The sequence below is a fragment of the Zosterops lateralis genome (assembly GCF_965231275.1).
Source record: "Zosterops lateralis genome assembly, chromosome: 5".
Classification (NCBI taxonomy): Eukaryota; Metazoa; Chordata; class Aves; order Passeriformes; family Zosteropidae; genus Zosterops; species Zosterops lateralis.
Window position 1 is genome coordinate 61,264,543 of NC_139766.1, and position 22,764 is coordinate 61,287,306.

A 22,764-nucleotide genomic window follows, 5' to 3' on the forward strand; every position below is an offset into this window, starting at 1 on the left:
TTTTTATGTGTCTGGTAAAGTAAGCAGGAACCTTTAAATTTTCCTTCTGGTTCCCTTAAGGACTTTAATGTATATGGAAGTAAGTTTTTAACAAGATGTTTTAAATTTACTTTTTTGTCATAGTAAGGGTCAAAGCTTTTACCTTAGGAAAAAGTAATTCCTGCATCTTAGCCTTACAAAAACTTCATGGAAGAGTGACTTGGCTGGATGGAAAGGATGTTTCTTTAAGATCATTTCACTGATTATTTTCATCTCACTAGGTCTAAGAACATGCACAGGGACAGATTATTAAAAAAGGGTGTAGCTACCTTCTGCATTCTTTGTACTGTACCTTCTGTGAGCACTACAGTGTGAGAATAGGGGGTGTGACATTATAGAAATATACACATTTCTGAATTAGTAGCTGAAGAAATTCTGCAGTGTCACAGAAGAGTTGTAAGTTAGGTGGATATTTTATTTTTGAAACCCTCAGCCAGAGAGATTCAACCTTTTTAAAAGAGGAGTCACTCCTGTAGCATGACATTCTTAGTAAACTTCTCTCTTACACAGAAAACAGCTTCAAAGATTTATTTTAAAATGAGAAGTTCAGTCAGTACTTGGTACATGAGTAGGATATATTGAATTGAAAACCTCCCTTAAATTTTGAAAAATCAGGAGACCCATTTGCACAATTTCAAGGTGGTCTATTTTGAAATTATTACACTGAAAATAGGGCTGTGTCACCAAAATATAGAAAGTGGCAGTTTTACTCAGACTAGGATGTTTACTGCTACTGTCTCAGATGTTAAATGCAGCAAGAGATTTTAAGCTCCAAAAGATTAATTGTTCTAAAACCTGATTTGAGCCATCTCATCACAGCTGTTTAGATTCCAATATGCATGTCTAGATGCCAGTTAAAAAGATGCTGGGATTCAATATTTAGTCATCCAGGAAGAAGTAGTTTCCACTCTTCTTTTGTTCCACATCCTTGGGAAGAGAAAAAAGGTCACCATTACCTGAACCAGTCTTTGGCAAACTTGAACATAGCTGAAATAAAAGACACTTATCCTAAACTCCTTTCTGCTTCCCTTATTACTCTTACTCGTTTCACATGCACATACTCTTACGTGTTTTTCCAGCACAGCAGAACTACCCTGTCAATCTTCATTCTGTTCCATATTTTAAAATCTGGCTTACATATTAAACAATGATGGCTCCTGTACTCTTACCTTGATGGAATTGAGTTTGTTTATTCTTGGTCTGTAATTGTTGGGGTCTCTTCTAAAAGTGATTTCAAGCTGAGATAAAAACTTATTCATTCCAGCCAAAAGAGTCTGTGGACTGTTGAGAGAGAAGAATATTTTAGCTACTAATTCAGAAGTTTTGTTCATATGATTACAGGCAACTTTGATCTCCATCCTGAGCTCACTCAGGTCTGGAAATGCAAATGTGAGCTGTATTTGACAGACCACTATGTGCTACATTTTTAGTCAAATCCTGTCTCAGATACTGCTGAAAGATAAGAATAGTATCTCATGGTGGCTTCCAGCTGTGACCTTTACTTTCTCTTTATTTTGTATCTACATGTGTGTGCTGGATTCAAGGGAAAAAAAAAAACCCAGCACTTGCACCATAAACAAAATCTAACAAAGATCATAACATAAATCTCAATATCAGTGAATGATTGTGATTTTTGAATTCCAACATGTGTGTTCTTGGAAGGAATACCACCAAAGCCAGTGTAGCAAGGGACTGCAGACACATGGCAGACCAATATGTTTACTTCATCTGGTTTGTGCCAAGTACTCACTGTTCTAAAAGCCTTGTTTCTGATGAGGCTGCTCATCAAAAAGTCTCTGTAATCTACATAAAATTATTTACAGGAACAAAAGCAGACATCAAAAGGGACAGCTCTGAAAGAGTAAAACAAAGCACACTGCATGTTGGTGTCAAGACTTGCCCGTCACTACATCTGCACAAAGGTACCATTAGTACACTGGTTTCTTTTAATACATCTGAAAGTTATTTTCAGAATGGTAGTTTACAGTTGGTACGTTTTTCATTCCTTGGTTTCTTCTGATTGTAATTTAGCCATCATGCAGTTGCTTAAGGCTTGAGGGTTTGGTTATGTTCCCCAACCCTGGTTTAGGCAGCCTGTAAGTGAGGATCAGTCCCATTTTCTGTTCCACAATTCAAAACGAAAGTCAGACCCCTTGGGACAGCCCTGGATGCAGCTTAAATTTCTATAGACAGGGATGACAATCTTACTTAGTAATCCCAATGAATCTCTTACCTGTTTGCCAGTGTGTTCTTGGAAGGAATGCCATCAAAAACAATCACACGATCAGCAAGATATGTAGCCATGATAAAATCATGTTCTACCACAAAAGCTGTTTTTTTAGCATGGAGAATGAAACTAAAATGAGAAGAAAAAAGAAAAGAGAGAGTAATGTGAACTCACTGTCACACTACTGCAAATTTCAGTTCCTTGCCCACCACGTGTACTCACCGTTTAATGACCCTGGCAGCCATCAGACGCTGTTCAGAGTCCAGATATGCTGAGGGCTCATCAATCAGATAAACATCTGCAGGTTTGCCCAGACAAAGAGCTAATGCCACACGCTGCAACTCACCACCAGACAGCGTCTGGACCTGGTGGTGTGGGGGGAAACAAGGCCATGCTTAGTTCAGCTACAGGTTGAGAGTTAAGACAATGAGGATGTTGATTCAAGCAATTAATACCTCCTGGTCAATGATGTTTTCTATCTGAAGAGGTTTCATCACGTCAGTTACAAACTGGGGGTGTGTATAGGCATCTCTGATCTTCTCGTGCAGCAGCTGACGGACACTTCCCTAGCAAAAGGAAAATGCTGCTGTTCAGTTTTATGCACCACAAGAAAACAAGCAGAAACAGAATAAAGAAAAAAAATCTGTCTAAAACAGATACAAATATAAAATAGGCATAAAAGAATTTCTACAGTACTTAATAAATAAGGCTGAAATGTACCGTAGATTTAGGGCTGATTTTCTGTGGTTTGTAGCTGACATTTAGGACTGGGACCTCACCTATAAAAAGACAAAATTTATAATGTAAACAAGAGAATTTCCACTGTCCTTAAAATAGGTTTCAGCTTAGGTGTAACACATTACCTCCTTCATCAGGTGTAAGTCTTCCTGCAAGCATTCGGATAAATGTTGTTTTGCCAGTTCCTAAAATAAAAGTTACACTTTAATAATTTCTAGTAATTTAGACCTCTAACAATTAAGTCATTGATACAACAACAAAGACTATTTAATAAAGAATACATTTTAAAATTAGACTGCTTTAAAAATACCTCTATTAACTTCCAGCACTTGCTACTACTTGCTTTTCCAAATGGAAGAGACATCTTAAAACTGCCACCTCAGTTTTTAAAAGGGGTTACCAGACAAACACGGTAGCAACTGTTAACACTCAGTAACTTCACATTCTCCCTAATCAGGGGACTCATGCTGTGATATTCTCACCAGGACACAAGCAGCTCAACCTGACTCAAACCCAGCAATTTTGAAGCCTGGCTCCCAAAGTGAAGAAGGGCTTTTAGGAGCATATTCGGGGCTGGAGAAGCCGTTTCCAACATAAATTGCACTTACCATTTTCTCCTAACATCACCATAATTTCAGAATCGGTGAATTCTCCAGCTACTATGGATAGTTCAAATTCTCCCATCTTTTTTTTCATTCCTGGATATTTGTACATACACATCTTTTTAACCTCTTCTTCATTAGCTGTTTCAGCTACTTTAAATACCAGAGATGCATCTCGAAACCTTAGATTTTCTGTTGGAACATAGCCATCTAGGAAAATATTTATGCCTATGATAGGAGGAAAAAAGATCATTAATAGAGGTCTAGAACAAAGTAAAACAAGATGACTTTCATTTCCTGACTATAAATTACATTCAGGTAATGAGAATGCTGGATTTTAAGTGCTATGTTTAAAGAAGTAACAAGACCTCCTCTTTAAGATGTGCACATTATGCAAATTGAATGAAGAAAAGCTTTACTAAACTACAGAATGGCTGGAGCAGCTCTTCCTGAAAACCCACTGCTAGTGATGTGTGTGGGGTTCAAAGGAACTCCTGCTCTTGGGCCCATTCTCTCAAAGATAGCTCTTACTGAGTCTCAGTACTACAAGTGGGGTCAATTCAGTTGAACACTACGTACCTCTGTACTGTGCAACCTCTCTCCTGCCCTTTCTCTACTACTTATACAGTCTTTTGTGTAACTCCACTGTTTACAAAACACCTGCAAGTATCAAAATGATGTCCACAGCAAGAGAAAAAGGGCATTTCATAATGAAGGCTTTTGGCTTCAGTTACACATTTAGTATCACGTAACACAAAAATTCTGCAGGAAATCAAACAGTTCTTTCATTGCTGAACTGTAACAGGAAGAAGACACGTTTATAAAACAGACAACTGGCATTTTGCTGTCTTTTTTGGGTATGTTTAAAAAGAGAAATACAACAATAATTACCTTCTCTTACGCTGAAAGGCATCGTTACAACACCATAAGCACTTGGCACACCATACAGGCAGCAGATGAAGTCAGAGAGATAATCTAACACACTTAGATCATGCTCTACAACAATAATGTACCTGAAAAACAGAGCCAGAGAGATGCTTTTTTACTTCAATGCAAAACATTTTTCTTTCTTGTTTCCTTACTCTAGTCTTGCATAAACAAGAGCTATCAACATGATTTTTAATTAATATGGTTTCTTCACTTTATACTAAAAAAGGAGAGAGTTCAAATCTCTCATAATCATTTTTTAAACTGTCCAATAAACTCGTGAATGATAAATTGAAAGTCCATCTTCAGTGTAAACTGGCAGTTTCTTTATGTACAGGAAGTGGAAGGATGTTGGTTGATTTGAGTGAAAAATACTTAGCACATTTTAAGAAAAAAAATAATTGTGAGAAAGGGATGGAACAGCAATATTCAGGTGAAAAGTAACCACTGAGATTTTCCCATCCTGATTACAAAATTTTGAAACAGGACAAGAAACTACAGGAAATAAGTTTCCAAAATGCAAAAGAATAGAATATTACTGACTTGGAATATTTGAAACATCTGTTAGTGTACCATACTGAGAACAGCACTTCTGAGGGGATGGACTGGATGTTTCTTCCCTCTATAAGCACTCATGCATTATTACAGCCTGGCAAAACATCTGAAGCTTGTATTTACCTGTCTGGGTTTATCAGGGACCGAATGGTAATGGCAGCCTTCAAGCGCTGCTTGACATCCAAGTAGCTGGAAGGTTCATCAAACATGAAGCTAATCCCAAAAGGAAGAGTAAAGTCTTAGTGAATGCAAGCTTTCTACTTATTCAAATATAATATTAACATTTCAACCATTAAATACATGGCAATAAAAAATTATCATTATTTAGAGAAAGGGAGACAAAAAATGAGAATTGTGCACACCCTCCTTCATTCTCTGTAGACTGTCATGTGCAAGTGAGTTAAGTATTGCTTTGCCAGAAGTTCCTAACTAGTTGCTAAAAGTTACAAGAATCAGCAGTTAGGATTCCCATGCACTCACCCTGAGTTATCTTAAATTTAACATGAACTGAAAAGTGCAAAAATAGTGTAGAAGACTGGAAGAAGGACATCTTCCAAAAAAAGAAAACTGAACAAGGAAGCCCACTTGAAATCCACACCAACCAAACAAAAAATAGCAGCCCAAGCAGAACAAAACCAACCAACTAAAAATTCATGACAGCAAAAAAACCCCAAACCCTGTAACTCTTCTGATCTTGCTTTCTTGGTCCCAACGAGTCAGGAAACAACAAAGATTAGACAGTAATTTCCTGCTTGCAAGACAGGAGAGGAGGGACTTAAGTTCCAAGAGGTGGGGAAGCAGCTGTACTTTTCTCATTCAGAGAGGCTAAGGGAGATGTGCTGTCCAATATGATACATTTAACTGGGATTAGGGAGAGGTTATGAGGTTGTGGTGCTGAAATCTAACACTGGCTTCTGAAATCAGCTATTTCCACTCAGATAAATAAAAGTATACAGAATCCAGAGATGACACGTGAAGTAAATATGGCTTTCGGCTGATGACTTGGCCAAAAGTTGTTTCTTAAAATTATTTTTAAACATTATTTAATTATTATTAAATATTTTCAATATTTCAAACAGAAGTATTATTGTTATGAGTATGTGTAAATTTGAGGACCGTATTCTGAGACAGATTATTAGAAGCAATGTGTAACAGAAGTAAATTAAACATACATATCAGCCTTCTGAATGCAAACAACTGCACAAGCAAATCTCTGAAGTTCTCCTCCTGAGAGGTCCTCAACATTTCTTTCTTTCAGGTGTGTTAAGTCTGCAAATAAGTGTTTAATTTTAGGTATGTTATAACCAACACAACAATCCATATTTTTATTACCTACAGAAACATGTATAAACATAGCAAACATTCTACAGAGAAGAAAACAGAAGGAGAATAAGCATTCACTTTATACAGCATCAGTATCATAGTACTAACACTAAGTCACAGCAAGCTATGGCTTCTCTGCAGCATTAGTTGGATGGCTGCTTCTTATCATGCAGAAGGATTACATTTCTATTTCTTCTTCCATCATATATATGGTAAAGATTTCTGACCCTAAAAAGAACTATACCAGTTCTGAAAGCGTTTCTTGTCAGCCTTGGCTGAAGAGTTTTGATTTTCAGGAAAATCAAGTCCCTCAAACCTTACAACAGATGGGTGAAGGAGTTATTTTCTAAGCAGTTTAATGAACGCCACATTTCAAGAATAAATTGTGTCACTAATATATTAAGTCAAGCTTAAAGCCCACGTTCTTGGTGGCACAATGGCAGTCCCACCTTCAGTACCCAGTTCCACCAGAGAATCTCACTGTGAATTTAGCAACAACTAAATTTAGTAACAACTAAATACAAAACATTACTGGGGCTGGACTATGCAGATGTTCTTATTAATTGTATTAATCTCAGAAGTCAGTGTAACTCCCACTAAGATTAGATATATACAAGCTTTGGGGGGGAGTGTGGTATATTAGAGTAACATTTTTTACATGCAGTGGTTCTCCTGAGGGAGATGCTCAGATTTTGCCACATTTGTGAGCAAGCAAGAGCAGCAGATGTTAAGTGGAATTTTCCCACATTTAAAAATAAGCACTTTCTACTATGAAACAGAAACTGCATTAGATTCTGTTAACTACCATACATCAACCAGTTTGCCACCAGAAAGTATTATTTGTATTACAGCATGCCCTGGGCTTTACACTAAAGCACCTTTACTTTTTCTCTCTTTTTTTTTTGAGTTGGTGTAATTTACATGTTCTATCACATTATGGTAACTTGATTGCTTCAGTAAATATGAATTTCTCAAATGCTTTAAAATTTGACTGTACAAATTTACTTACCAAGCTGCTGACATACAACAGTTTGTGTTTTAGTTTCATCCTTCCTGTCCAGAATTGATCCCACGGTTCCCTGAACGATAAATAATAAAAAAACCCAACCAAATATTAAAAATTTCAGATATCTGAATTATGCTGCTAAGTAAAACCTTGGAACATACGAGAAGTGCTACAGAAGAGGCTCCCAGCTTTCTATTAACTCACGAAATGGCTCACCTTTGCAGCTTTAGGGATCTGGTCCACGTACTGAGGTTTAATGATAGCTTTAAGATCATCTTCCAGGATCTTGGTAAAATAATTTTGTAATTCAGATCCTCGGAAGTAAGTCAAAATTTCTTGCCAGTCAGGTGGATCCTGTGACAAAATTAAACCCTGAGTTTACTTATACCATTTAAAAACATAATAAGAAACCCTAATTTTAAATTCCAATCAATAAAGCAAAGAGAATATGCTTGTAAGATAACACACCAAAAAAATCCCCCAAAACATTCTAAAAACCAAGTTTAGAGACCTTTTTTTCCCAGGTTGCATTAGCCTTCAACTTCAAAAAAAAAATTAAATTTGCACAGTTAAGAAGCTACTGAACTGAAACAACTTCATGGGGAAAACGACAGCATGGATTAGTGTAACCACACTTATTGGCTACCTGATACAGCTAATCCAAAGGAAAAGGACTGGAATGATAAAAGCACAAACTTGCACAGAAGATGCAACAAATCTGGTAATTTTCTCTGCTTCTAGCAAACATTTCCAAGGAAACAGAAGGAGAAAACAAAGGAAAAATGACAAATTGAAAATAAAAGGAACCATTCAGAGCAACCACCCAGGAAAATGTCCCCCCTTGCACACTGTACTACTGTGAAGGGTGCTGAGTTAACTGCTTTGATGATAAACAGTATGGAACCAGACCGACACAGTCGTATTTCCAAACCAAGCAAATACACAGAGGAAATGCTTCATCAGTTTTAGAGCAGAAGCAACATGGAAGATTCAATTCATACCACGTGTTTCTGTGGTCATACTGATATGGCTCCTTCACAGCAAAGTCTGATTTTGGAAGCATGGTAATTCAATTAAGTACACATTCAGAAAGTCAAAAGTTTTGCTATTTCTGCAATACTACCACCTGAAACAAGAATTCCACAAAATAATATAAACCAAATTTGAAAGAGAACGTAAAATCTAGCTGGGAAATGATTATTTTTTTGCAGGTTTAGGTAGCAGCCATGAAATGAACAGTTTATTAGAACATTCTTTCAGGTAAAGAAACTGCTGAAGAATGTTTGAACACACTTGTTCTTACAAGTGCTTCTTGAAGGACAAAAGTGTGCATCAGAATTCAATTGTCCTTGTGCAATTTGAAAGTAAGAAAATAACATCTGAAATACTGCTAAGATGAGCACTAATAGTTATTATTTATGCCTTTTCTCTAATGCATTCACTCTTTGGAGCAGTGCTATGTAAAGGTGCCCTTGTAAAATATTTTGCTCACTGGTTGCAGTTTGACTTGGAATAAACACATAGGAAAATGGTTTATGAATTCCCAGGAATACCAGCAGACTAGCAACATGAAGAAACTAAGGATTTTTCAGAGCTCAGTGTTCAAATGTACAGTGGGAAACACCTTCAACCACAACTTACAGTAACAACATACTTTATGAGAAATCTTCCTCAAAAGAATCAAAGATAAAAATGCCTAAGAGATCCCAGGGATCTCTGGTAAGTGTTCACAGACACTTGAGCTGTTCAGATAGAAACAAAGGTAATTTAGAAAAAACTCCAATACTTTGGCTATGGAAATCCCTGATGGTAGAGGGAAATTATGCAAGGAAGAAAACTTGACATTTTAAAAAGACTGGTATTAGAAAACCCCAAGCTCTTAAGTGTGACTTCAAGACAGAAACCTACCTCTGATTTTTATCTTTTGTAAGTTACAATTACAATTAGTACCCTTATCTTTATTGAGAGATACACACAATTTGCAAGAAAGCCTTTGTTAGCAATAACCTTCTACTAGTGGTCCTGTCTGGAGTAGGTCACTGGCTGTCACCAGACAAAGTGCCAACATCCCCACAAATCCATCACATTCACAGATACAAACGTTCAGTCCAAAAACATAAACACAGCTTTCTAAAATGCTAACTCTATTTTACTGCTGATACATACATCATATTTTCCAAGATTTGGTTTCTGCTTCCCTGCTAAAATTTTCAAGGCAGTTGATTTTCCAATACCATTGGTTCCAACCAATCCCAGTACTTCACCTGGACGAGGGATAGGCAACCTGTACAAAACATTGATCAAAGTTTATGTTATATTTATGCCATCACACACCAACATTTAGTGGTCAAGTAAATGTTGCAACCCATTTTCACATTTTCTGATTATTACAGCCTTTGTTAGCTAAGGCTGTAATAGCTAACTCAAATTATATCAAATTCCTTAAAAATAGAAGAGCATAAGAAATATTTAAGGGCAGTCTGTTTTTAAATAGGGGCTCTGTAAAATAATCTCTGACACTAATTTATTTTATTATAATACTTTTTAATACGAAAAAATGTAGTTAACATTCTAAAAGGAAGCTACTGAGGTAAGAACCAAGAACACTTTGATGTGCACTATGTTTACACTATCAAAACCTTGGATTTTTTGTCTCTTTGATACTTGAAAAATAAAATACCTGTGAAGTTTGAAGGCATTGGCACAGTATCTATGTGTTGTTTCTTTCTCCAGGTTGCTAGGTAAGTTAACAATTGACAAGGCTCCAAAAGGACATTTCTGGAATTGAAATAAATAATAGATTATTGGAGCACACAATTTATTAACAAAAGCCTGTGTTTTGTACTGCACCCAGCTGTGCATTTTCATTTTTAAATTGACTTCTACCAAAAGTCTACAATACAAGTAAGGCGCACTCCATATGTTCTCCACCTTTCACAAAAACATCTTTCTCCTGTTAGGTGTCTACAGACACAAACAAACCCAACAACCCAACCTGTTCGGTCAAGTGACACAGTTCTTCACTTTCTATAAACAGTAAATTACCTTGCTCTGATCAGTCCAGGAAAGAAAACTGCTTTTTGAAGTTACAGGATGCATTACTAAATATAATAGCAAAATAAGGAAAGTAAAGCACTTTAAATAAAGCAGTTCAATTTTTACCTTGATGCAAATACCACAACCAATACAAAGTGTTTCTGAAATCCATGCTATTTTGCTCTGTGATGTGACTTCTATGCAAAGTTTTCCTGGTGAAAAAACATTAAGATAAGGTCAGTAAAGTTTCTGGTGAATCAGAATTCCTGCCTACTAAATTCCATAGAGGAACATGTAACTGATGAACATTCACTGAAGTTTCAGATTATCCAAAGGCTTGAAAAGCATTATTATTAATAAGAATTGTTCATACTTTTAGTGATATTTCTAAAGGCTTTATGAAAAAAAACCCTTGAATAATACACAAAAATCCATCAGTTATAAAAAGCTCATTCCTTCTAGTAGAAGTAATTTAAAATGTCTCAAATTGCTTCAATGCTTTGTTCCATTGTATCTCTTACCCATTCGAACCACAGGACAACTCTTCTTGCATTCCTGACGACATTTCTTTGGCTTACACTTGTCATGGTTGACTATAGCAATTCTTGTTAATTTGTCTGCCATAATGCACAATTTAGGGTTAAACACATACACCAATTATAAGGAGGAGTAGTGGGAGTCTTCCAGACCTTAAAGAAAAGAAAAAACCCCATAAGAGATCACGTTACTGACAGCACAGAGAACAGACGTTATTGCTGGTGAAGTGCAGAGATGGAAAATGCAAAATTATTTTATTTTTTCCTCCTTTAAGCAACACAGCAAACAGAGTGAAGTCAGAGATACAAATAACAAGGATATTGATGTGTAGATAATTGCACCAATTTTTAACATCAGTTTTCCATCCCATTACTATTTCACCAGTGTAAAAACAAAATTATGATTGTATCTGAAAATGACAAAAGCACATTGTAGTAAGAACATAAGAATTCATACAGCTCCAAATTTTAGTTTTACAAGTTGCCTTGTATAAAGCACCCTTGTTCATTCTGTCAAATTGTGACTGCAACTATTACTCCAAGGATATGGTTAGAATATACATTTACAAACTGTATGCCAATATTCTGTATTAAAGGATTAAAACAGTGTAAAATGCAAACCAGTTTTCAAAGTGAAAATCTGCAATTGCATATAAAAAGTAAACCAGGCACTGTGAGCAGACATTCATGATGATATTTAATTCTTTAATCTTGAGTTTTATTAGTATTTGAGTAACTACAGCTACATTCTGCATTTCCTAATATGGTATCCACGCCTATAACAGATTTCAATCAAAGTAAGTAAAATTCTTTATCCAAGCTGGACCCATGGGCCTGAGGATCAGTAAGGCAAAGTGCTTTGTCCTGCTCATGGGTCACAACCGCCCCAGGCTGTGCTACAGGCTGGGGAAGAGTGTAAGAAAAAATACCTGGCAAAAAAGGACCTGGGGGTGCTCAACAGCCCCTGACCATGAGCCAGCAGTGCCCAGGTGGCCAAGAAGGCCAGTGCCATCCTGGCCTGGAGCAGCAATGGTGTGGCAGCAGGAGCAGGGCAGGGACTGTCCCCCTGTGCTGGGCCCTGGTGAGGCCACACCTGATGCTGTGTCCTGTTCTGGGCCTCTCACTAAAGAAAGTCACTGAGGTGCTGGAGGAGCGCAGAGAAGGGCAGAGGAGCTGGGGAGGGTCTGGAGCACAGCTCTGAGGAACAGCTGAGGGAGCTGGGGATGCTTAGTCCAGAAAGGGAGGCTCAGGACAGCCCTTACCACTCTCTACAAGTGTCTGAAAGGAGGGTACAGCAAGGTGAGGGACTGGACACTACTCCAAAATAACAAGAGACAGGACAAGAGGAAACAGCCTCAGATTTCACCAGGGGAAGCTTAGATTGGATGTTAGGAAAACTACCTTTGCTGAAAGGTGGACAAGCATTGCAACAGGCAGCTCAGGGAAGTGGTGAAGTCACCATCCCTGGAGGTATTTAAAAGACATGAGGATGTGGCCCTCAGGGACACAGCTCAGGGGCCAGCACTTGGTTAATGGCTGGACTCAATAATCTTGGAGGTATTTTCCAACCCGAAAACCTGTAATTCTGTGGAGTACTAGATGATTAAATATTCCTAAAATCACAAGTAAACGCATGTGAAGAAGTGAAATTTTGACTTGTATTCCTCTCTATAAGCCCCTCTTTTCCTGCTTAGCTCTTTGTAATGTACATTGACAAGTACTGGATTGGAGTGGGACTTTGTACAGCTGCAGCAAATGGAGAGAAGGACAGAGAAATTGAAATTTAGGTCTTGATAGATAAAAAAGGTGGAATGCATTTTTAAAGTGCATTTATATTTCCTTATAATACTGAAAATAGCAGTAATAATGACTTTTATCTTCCTATGAAGGCACACCTAAGGACAACTCCCTCCAGCTCCAGAACAATAAAGACAATTGAATTATGAGGCTCTTGGAAGATTTTGAGGTTGTTTTTTTTGTTTGGTTTTTTTTTTTTTTTTTTTTTTGGTAAAAATAAATGCCATGAAGTACAAAGCATTTCCATCTCACTAAATAAAGGGATGGCAGCCCTACAGATGATGCATGTTCAAAATCATTTCAATACAGTATCAGTAGTTCAATGATATAACTGGGAAGGAGTCTGGAAATACTTCAGGTTTCCACATAGTCCAAAGGTGTAGTTGGATCCAAAGGATTCCAACATTTCTAATTAAAGGAAGTTTTTTCTGTTGTATGTCCAGCTCACCTTTGCTTCACCAAACAAAAGTATCCTACAGTGGTTTACAGACTATATTTACTACATATGGCTATTGGATGAAGAAAGGCTGTGACCTGCAAACTCCTGAAGGAAGCAAGAATTTATCATATTAAACTCTACACTTCCATAAACTTCAGTTGGAAGGAATCCTCCAGATACTACTGCAATAGGTGGAAGATGGACATTTAACAGCAAAGGTCAGAAAAGCAGATGTTATTGTATCCTTAAGTCCATTACTCCCATAGGTACAAATATTTTAAGTGGTTCCTTTTGAAACTGGTAGTCTTATTCCTTTATTCAGTTTCCAAAGTATTTTTAAACTAACGTCAAAAGATATTCCTCATCACCTATAAATGAATGTAACTGTTAGTCACGCTGTCAACCTTATTGTGGCAGTTTCTACTTATATTTCATTTTTTTTCTTTACTATTTTAAATCTCCTAAGCCAGAAAGTCCTGTTAACACAGCTGCTGTTTTAAAATAAATGACAGAATATTAAAAATAAAATTAAAAGCGGTTCAACAGTTCTGTATTGTCAGACCAGACTGACAAAGTAGGGCTGAACATTGAAACTGCATCTATAGATCAGGCCAAGAGACAGGGAATTATGGTCTGCAGTTCTCACTTTAATACATCAGAAAACAACAAACTGAAAGCCTTATTTTCAAAGACTATAAAGGTGCTTGAGTCAGGGTCATTTTCTTGGGGACAGGTACTGGATGCTGTCATTACTTCAAATAAAGATACATTCTTTGGGAAGACATGTCAGTGCTTTTCACTAAAATCCTGCAGTTCACAGTGTGAGGAGTATTTGGGGGGTGAATCATTCCCTCTGTTTTGCCAAAGGAAGTGTCTGATGTGGGCCAGCCCTTTCTGCAAGGCCTGAGCAGACAGAGCACTGTGGATGTTCCACCAGAGCTGCAGGCAGCAGTGAACCAGTTCTGTGGGTTGCACAGGGCAGCCCCAGCAGCCAAACCTGCCGTGGCCCAGCTCAGCAGGACGCTCTGCCCAGCCCCCCAGCCCCTGCTCTGAGTTCCTGCAGAGCAAGCCGGGCATCTCCCCTCAGCCGGGGTTTAGCCCCAAGCTCCAAGGCAGGAGAGTGGGATGGGGCTGCTCTCAAACACCAAGGCAGGAAAGGCTCAAAACAAGCAATTCTTGCCAATTCCCTCAGCAAGTTTTCCATGGTCTTGGTGGGATAATCAGACTGAAGTTTGCACTCACTGCTGGATCAGACTGTGGTTGGTAAGCAAGGAAACAGCCCAAGTTTGGGTTTTTCCCCAATACTGACTTACATGTGAAAATGCCCATCTGTGGTGAACAGTTTTGAAGGGGTCAGAGAATTAAGAATGTACACTAAGCATTTATTAGAGTACGTGGTGGGGGAACAGAAGCAAGAAGCAGCATGAAGACACACACTCCTCCCACTCTGCTCACATCTAAGTGACAGAAGCATCAGTTTATTCAAAATTCTCTAGTGGTCTTCACCACTTTCATTAAAAAAAATAAATTGTAGCTCTTGTAACTTCTGCAATATTTCCAGGACTGTACTGACATCTACAACTGTCCACAAAAGAAAATAATAATATCTACTTAGAACTCAGAAACAAATAAATAAATTGTCCAAAACCAGACTGAACTCAGGTTACATATTTACATCCAGTTAGCTGAGTGGCATTTAAATGCCCATATGGACTAGGATGGTTGATGATTCCAAGGAACAGATGTAGAACTCTCAGGACACTGAGCACAGACCAGCCCTGTTACAGTACAACACACCAGTAACTGAGCAGTGCAGTCAGCACTTTAGGGGCAGGAGAAACTGGAACTCTGAAGCTTCTGACTTCATGACTGTGCTTCTCCTTTCCATATCAAGAAGAAGAGAATAAAAAACAGAGTATGAAAATATTCATTTGCTACTAACTACTGGGGTAAAGAGCTGTTTTGAATTAGTGAATGATGATGGTGTGGCAACAGAAAATCTTCCCAGAACAGACTGGCAACACACGTGAAGGAAAGGAGAGAATGACTAAAAACTGCTGGCTAGAGAAAAAAGAAAATGTCCTAAAACCTCTGTCAGTATCATTTATTGAAGCCAAAAGCTGCCCATTATGTTCAATTATATAATTTAATTAAAATAAAAAACCCAAACATGTCTAAAAATAAGACACAAAACATGTTATCACAAGCACTCTAAGTCCGCATTCTCAGGCTGCCTGACACAGCTGCTGCACACCCTGACACACCAGATTACAAAAAAAAAAAGCAGCCCACATGCAGACCTTGCTATCTGTCACAGAAGGCAACACCAATGTACAATCTGTAGAACAAGTGCAATGTGCTTGCATTAATAATATTTATTTCTTCCACAGACATTAGAACTAAATTCTAATTTCTCAAGTCAAGGCAATTACGACTGAGAAGGATTTGTAATGGCAAGGAATTATTCAGACTTAAACAAAGAAAAAACATCAAAAGTAAATGAAGACTGAAACAGAAGCAGAGACTATTCAATGAAAGATGTGAAGGCAAGGTCTGGGTCCATAGCTGTGTCATGCTTTAGTTACTTTGCACAAAACCAATGAGCATTTTATAAAATTACCCTGCATCAGACCTCAGAGAGAAATGAAGGAAGGAAGTGAGGATGAGCAGCACTTCCAGCTGCCATTGAAAACGAGGTCAAGAATTGCCTCTCAATTCCATTGCTGATGGACTACACACAGTCACACCATAACAAGACCAAGCAAGCCAAGAACCAGAATACCCAAAAAAAAAAACTGAAATGAAAGCTAAAACAGATTTTCAAACTGCATATAGATCATTATATCTAAGTATTAAAGCAGAAACAATAGCAAATGATACAAGAACCACTCTGTGCTTAAGGCTTTGATATCTGTTTTAGAAACTGAGGCAATGTAAAGAAAAAGAAGTTTAGACATGCCCTAGATTTCCCTACTGTATTCAATCATTACGTTACTCATAAGACACGACATGAATAAGAAAATACGTTAACATGAAAGCATATGGTCAAATATACTGACGCTGCACAACGAGTGGGTGTGTTTAGCTTGTACTGAGCAGTATTAATTATCACTCAATCTTCAACGTTTCCCCTTAACATGAAGGGAAACGCGTGAGAACGAACCCATAAATTAGCAACCTAATGAAAGTAATGAAAGTATTTCACGACCACTGGTTTAGGACTGCAGTTTATGGAAGGAACCACAGCAGGGAACTTAAATTAGGGCGTGAAAACTGTCACAGGAACTTGCAGGTGAAGCATCCAAGTGCATTCCAGGCAGGAATCCAGGAAACACCATCATGGTCCTTGAGAAAAGCCCTGCCGACTTCTTCTTCTGTTTTTACATACACTCGCAGAAAATGGCCTTACCCCGCTATCTTATCGCACCTGCAAGAAGGCTCGATCTCACCGCCCCACCGGCACCCACGTGGATATCAGCTTCCCCCAAGAGAAGGCAAAATACGCCTTTCCCCCCCACCTCGAGGAGGAAGTTCCCCGTTTTCACTGGAGCAAAATGCCGGCTTTTCCTTCTCCCAGAGCCAGGCACGGAGGAGCAGGCCGGAGCAGGCGAGGATCCCGCCGTGCATCCCCAGGGAAGCCATTCCCGCGGCCGGGAGCAGCAGCAGGGCCGGCGCTCTGTGACCCCGGCTGGCACAAAACCCCAGCCGCCGGGGATGACGTACCGCGTGTGCGGGCAGCGCCGGCCGGGCCGTGCCCACGCCGCCAGCGCGCCCCGATCCCCGGCAGCCTCCGGCCCCGAGGCCCGGGCGGGGCGCGGTCCAGCCCACCCTTCTCCCGCGGTGGATCGGGCGAGGCCGCCGCCCAGGCCCAGGCCCGGCAGCGCGGTACAGGGAGGGGGGCCCGTTCCCTACCGCCTCCATTCCCGTGCGGGAAGGGGGGAATTCTCCCCCGGGAATTACTTACCGGGAGCTGTGGGGGGGGTGCGGCGGGGCCGGGAGGAGGAGGAGGAGGAGGGCGGGGAGCGCGCGCGGCGCCCTCGCGCCGGGGCGGGGGAACGGCGTCCGGTGATCCCGCGCGCGCAACGTGCTCGCGCCGCCGCCGCCACCCGGCCAAGATGGCCGTCCGGCCCGGGGGGCGGGGCCTCGGCACCCGCCACGGGGAGAGGAGGGGAGGGGAGGGCGGCCCTCGGCAGGGACAGCAGGAGAGGGAAGGGAAGGAAGGGCGGCCCTCCTCACCATGGAGACCTAGAGCGCGGAGGGAGGAGGGCCTCCCGGGCTGTGAGCGGCCGCCCCGCTCCGAGGGGAGCCCCCGGGCCGGACCGACGAGCTCCCAGGAACGCTGGAAAAGGTCTCGCTGGCCTCTACCTCCACTGGGTAGGTGGTGACGGGAGGGAGCAACAGTTCGACCGGGTGCTTCTCTTCTTAAGGAAAAGTGTTGCCGTTCCTTTTCGCGACAGCAGTTTCGACATTAGGAACCGAACTGCAGTGTCGGATACGCCCGGGGATTGATACAACGCGAAAGGTACCAAGATAAAATGGTCTTGTTAGCCTTTACTTGCCCTGGGACTAGGCGCTTTCCTTCCCGTGGGGAAGCATTTCCATGAGCCTTCCCGGGGAACTCGTGTTCCATGCCCGGGCCCGAGCACGCCCCAGGTTCGCTCCCTCACGGGCGGAGCCGGGACGAGAGGCCCCGCCCCTGGCCCCGCCCCCGCCCCGTCCTGGCCCCGCCCCTGGCCCCGCGCGAGGGGCGGCCCCGGCGCCTCGGGGGGAGCGGGCGGGGCGGCGCCTGCGCACTGCGGCCCCTCCGCGGCGGCGGCGGCTGTTCCCGGCGGGATCAGGTGGGAAAGGTGGGAGCTGCGGCTTTACTGGGGCTGTGAGGAGGGGACAGGGACAAGGACAAGGACAAGGAGGAGGAAGGTCCAGCCCGGGCAGGAGCTGGGCGGGCTGAGGCGAGCCGTTGGCGCCGGCTCCGGGGGCTGCCCGGGCGCGTCCCTCCCGCCGTTCGCGCGGGGCTCCCGCATCGCCCCCGAGGCCGGAGAGCGGAGCCTGGGCCGGGGGGAGCCGGCGGGGCCCTGCCGTGAGTGGGTGCTGCTGCCTTATTTCCCATACTAGAGCGCTTTGTAGGCCTGGGGGACGCGGCTGTAATGTGGTGTTGTAAACCTGGGTAATTTTCATTTATATTTATTTATAATTGTTGCAGTTATAATTAATATAATTAATATTGGTCGAAAGTCCTGCAAACAAGTCGTGGGGCGGCGGCTACCGGTTGGTTTTTCAAAGCAGCTTCATCCTCTGGTTGCTCTTGGTTTTCACGACGGCTTCCACCTAATATTTGCACTTTACCTTCCTTGTAAAGATGTGCTCGCCTCCTTTGAGGAACAGCTTGTAGCCTTACCAGGTAACTGGCTTTCACAAAAATGTATTTTTTAAAAAGTGCGTCTTTAGATTGATGAGGAATATATGTATAAAATAGCTAAATTAATTCTCTCAATTATCTTTAATGAAATGCATTTTTGACAATAAAAGAGTAATAATTTTCACCGACAGGTTTAAAGCAATGCACTGGAGGCAGGGTAAAAATAATAAGTTTATTAAAGTCGTATTGAGAGAATAATCTGAGGGATCAAATCTACAAGAAAGCTGGTTGAAATAGGGTGCTGCTGAATGCTTACTATCATTAAATATTAATTGATGATTAATAATTTTAATGTTTAACGTTTATTCTTCCATCTGATGAAAAAAATAGCAAGAGGCTGGGTTTTGGATATATCTTGAGATCTTTAAAGGCCTTAGATGAGTAAGGGTCCAGCCAAAGAATATGAGAGCAGGGACAAGACCTTGCAAATGAGTAATAAAATGAGTACTGCAGCTAAGATAATCAGGGAATCTTAGGTATGAAATTCCTTCTGTTAAGAAAAACAGTCATATGGATGTTGCAAAAATGCTGAAGTTGTCAGTGCAGCCTTTGTTCAGTTTTCCTGGAAAGACTGCAGTCAGATATTTGCTAAAACGGAATTAAATTATATTATTGGAATGCAATCAGACTATTAAAAAATTAAAAAAAAAAGAAAAAAAAAAGAAAAAAAAAGAGAGGGAAAAGCCAGATGATCTCTGATCCCCTGAAGGATTCTGAGGAGGTGGTTTGGGAAGGGAATTTGTCGGTAAGTAGAGGACAATTAAAATCAGCGTGCACACAGGAAATATTCTAGTATGGTTTGTTGAGAGTAGTCTGGATCAAACTTTTTTTTTACAGTAGCCAGTGCACTTAATGAGGAGGGAATATGAGGAGTCTGTCTTGAGGATTTCTGCCATTGTTCCAGCTACTGAAGTGTGCTCTAAAAGATCTTTTTTTAAGAGCTTTTGAATCTGACTTGTAAATAACTCATTTTTAAACAGGGGTGTCATGAAACATGCTCCTGGAGGGTTCAGTTTTGAGTGTATTTTCACTGTTTCCTGTAATGTGGAACATGAAATTGAAAGGATTGCAAGCACTGTACAGCTGAGGGCTTCTTGAAGCTTGGTGGCAGGTTGGAAATCAGCATAACTAAGCTCAGTTAATGAAGGAGGAAGAGAACACAGGAAGAGAAGCTCAGGAAATGAAGGAGGAAGAGAACACAGGAATAAAAAAAAATAAATCAAAGGCCTGGTTAGTGGAAAGGGTGTCAGTGAACAGCAAACAGTATCCCAAAATGTACTGGGTATTTATACTGCATTGGAGCACTGTGATACATGATGAAACAAGTATTAATTGAGAATTATGTTCTTTCAACTACCCAGGTGTTGCTTTATCATATAAACAAGTGTGAGGAAATATAAAGACAAGGAAAATGATTACTCTGCTGAAAAAGGACCTTAGCTAAAATGGTCAGTTTGGGTTTTTTTAACAATAGTGCTGAATACCTAGACTCTATTAGGTTAATTAAACTTTGTGGGGGGAGTTTGAAAGGCATAGATACTCTAGAAAAAAAGAAACTAAGTGCAAATTTGATGGGTGCCCTCACATCAATAGAAGGGTTTGGGAAGTAAAGGCCAATGGTTAACAAGTCTTTGAGTTCTCTGTAGATCAAGAGATGCTTGTTTTTAGAAGGTGATACCTGATTTGGATGCTACAGGGAAACTTTTAGCTTTTAGGTTTAGGAAATCTGAAGCTGGATGTCCACAGATCTCTTTTTTTGTGAAGTAAATGTCTGGACAGACACCTCTCAGGCACAGTCAGGTCTGTCAAGGGCCCTTGCAGGTGTGTATTTAAACAGTTCTGTGCATACAACATGCTGGAATTACAAGTTTTGGTAGGGGAAAACTGCTTTGGAATCTGCTGGTTTCCTTGAGCCTGGATTTTTATGGAGCTTTAGTAGGAAAGGCCCTTGATGAATCCTGCAGTATCTCCTCTTGGATGTGCTGTGTGCTTACACAAGGGTTTGCTTCCAGCTGTGCACCTTGCAAAGGTGTCTCCTGCTGGTACCCTCAGAACAACCTGACTGCTTTGGTTGTGGAAGGCAGACTGTCCGTTTCACTCTCTTCATAAACTGTGCTGGCTAAAACATCTTCAATTGGCTGATACTTCACAGGGCTGGGATATTTTCTGGAAAAGAGAGGACCTCTCTGAGGAAGATGAGGGATAAAAAGTTTAAGGAGGGGAGAGAAAGCTGCCGTTTTATCTTGATCAAAGGATGTGCAAACCACAGAGTGAAAAATGGCAAAATGAAAGTGTGGCCTTGGTCATGTCATTAAGACATTCAGATATTCACACTGTTAATAAGGAAACAGCAGCCTGTTAATGATCTTTTGGAATAACTGAATTGGAAAATCAGAGATGTTTCCAGGCAATGCTTATAAAGATGCAGTGTGTCTTTCCATTTTTCAGCACATGCCTTCTAAAAAAAAATACTTCTTCTAACGCAGCCTGAAAAAGCAAAGAAAAAATTTATTAGGTGACTTAAATTCCTTTTAGAGCTAGGTATTGATGTCTCATTTACAATGAGGTACTTTTACTTCTGCTAGTAAAATGTCCAGAAGTGTTACTTGAGTGAGCTGGCCTGTTACTGCATTATTTTTTCTTAGTGCTTCTATAAGCTTTCAGATTTTAAAGTTCTGAGAGTACTGGGGAGGTTCAGCAAAGCTATCCAGAATGTATTGTTCTTGAGCAGGAGTTCTGTCATGAAATTCTGACTCATTTAGTTCAACCATTGAAAATTTTCAGTCTTTCTCATCACTAGTACACAATATGTGGGTGATTTATTTGCCAGCAGTGGTTTGGCGTTGAAATTTTGGGTTTTGAGAAGCTTTTTCTGTTAGATAGAAAGAAATAAGCTCAGTTTAAAACAGTAGGAAACTTGAATGGTGTTTCCTGCTGTATGTTTCAGACCCCCAAGATGTAATGCCTCCAACTTTTGAGAACCAGTACAATACAAGTCTTGCATTATTAAGTTATTTAGAACTTTGCTGTGTGTGCTGAAGCTTATAGGAAATATTAACATCATTATCTTAAGGGATTTTGCATACTTTGAAAATTCCAATTTTTTTCTAAAAGCATGTGTAATCAATTTTGTGATGTAATCTGAGTGAACAATGTAATTTCTGTGATTTACTTTATTTTGGTGGGTTTTGATGGAATCTTTGCATAGTCCTTGTGTTTTGAGGGTGGGATTTGGAGTGTTTCATTCATTTTCCCTTGAAGTCAAAAGAGTGTAAAGACTTGCTGGTGATAATATTGAAAAGGTGTTTTCTATGATGTTTTTGACATGTGATCACTTGAATTACAAGTGAACAATTCAGCTTTACTTCATGACGTTGAATTTTCTATGTTTATTTTTAGAGGTCAGAAGAACATTATTTTTGATGTCTGTAAATCTGAGAGTTAAAATGAATGCAACTCAGCCTCTCTTAGTTCACTGTCACAAAAGTAAAAAAAAAAATTGCACAAGGTTTGGATGAGAAAGTTATTTGAGCTTTAAAATTCACAAGTCCAGGACAATAGTCTCCCCAATGCTTAATAAACTTAGTTTGAATTTTAGAGCAGCATGGGGGTTGGACTAAATGATTTTTGAAGGTCCCTTCCACTGCTCCAAACCATTCTGCGATTCTGTGAAAAATGTTTGTTTTTCAAATAGCTGTGCACTAAATGTTTTGAAATTTTTTCCAAGGTTTTTTTAATTAGATGGCATTAGGATTAATATATCTGTGAATATATATATGAGACATCTGTAGGATTAGCTGTGTAGTGTCCAACTTCTCTTCTGAGAGGATGGTGTTTGAACAAGGATTTTGTCTGAAGCCTTTTGTGACAATTGCTGTTGTCAGTATTTAGATTTTTTCACACATGCAATGATTTCTTCAGATTTTGTTTATGGTAGTTAGGACTGCAGTGTTGTATATGAGAAAGCAGGTAAAATATCTGTGTCAAGTCTTGTGTTTGCAAAATTAAAAGAAAATACTCAAGGGCCAATAGGAAGTGTTTAGTGCACTACAGAATTCAGATTTCCTGTGTCCCACAAAGGATTTCTAGCTGCAGAGTCATTGGGGCATAGGAAATGTTGTCT

The 22,764-nt window shown here is 40.2% G+C and overlaps 2 protein-coding genes across 10 annotated transcripts in view; one reads left to right on the top strand and one right to left on the bottom strand.

Annotated features, from left to right (window-relative positions):
• Positions 1–433: 433 nt before the first annotated feature.
• ABCE1 (ATP binding cassette subfamily E member 1) lies at positions 434–17,898 on the bottom strand. 2 transcript variants are annotated; one of them, XM_083861550.1, is made up of 18 exons: positions 17,785–17,898; positions 10,975–11,142; positions 10,580–10,665; positions 10,098–10,195; positions 9,584–9,701; positions 7,634–7,771; positions 7,421–7,490; positions 6,261–6,357; positions 5,212–5,301; positions 4,498–4,619; positions 3,613–3,834; positions 3,130–3,189; positions 2,987–3,045; positions 2,722–2,832; positions 2,489–2,631; positions 2,273–2,395; positions 1,209–1,320; positions 434–966 (listed from the first exon to the last, which is right to left on the bottom strand). In XM_083861550.1, exons 2-18 carry the CDS (start codon positions 11,075–11,077, stop codon positions 919–921), a joined length of 1,800 nt encoding a protein of 599 aa, XP_083717676.1. In that variant the 5' UTR covers positions 11,078–11,142; positions 17,785–17,898; the 3' UTR covers positions 434–918. The 2 variants fall into 2 exon arrangements, with proteins under 2 accessions (XP_083717676.1, XP_083717675.1); XM_083861549.1 differs by lacking the exon at positions 17,785–17,898 and adding an exon at positions 17,190–17,291.
• ANAPC10 (anaphase promoting complex subunit 10) overlaps positions 17,591–22,764 on the top strand; it is a 32,243-nt gene continuing 27,069 nt past the window's right edge. Inside the window, exons 1-2 of one of the 8 annotated variants that reach the window (XM_083861551.1) lie at positions 17,591–17,747; positions 18,426–18,623. The gene's annotated coding sequence lies outside the window, so the exon portion shown is untranslated. Of the gene's footprint in view, positions 17,748–18,019; positions 18,073–18,425; positions 18,624–22,764 lie in introns of those variants that run through there. The other 7 variants (XM_083861556.1, XM_083861555.1, XM_083861552.1 and 4 more) reach the window with 7 other exon arrangements.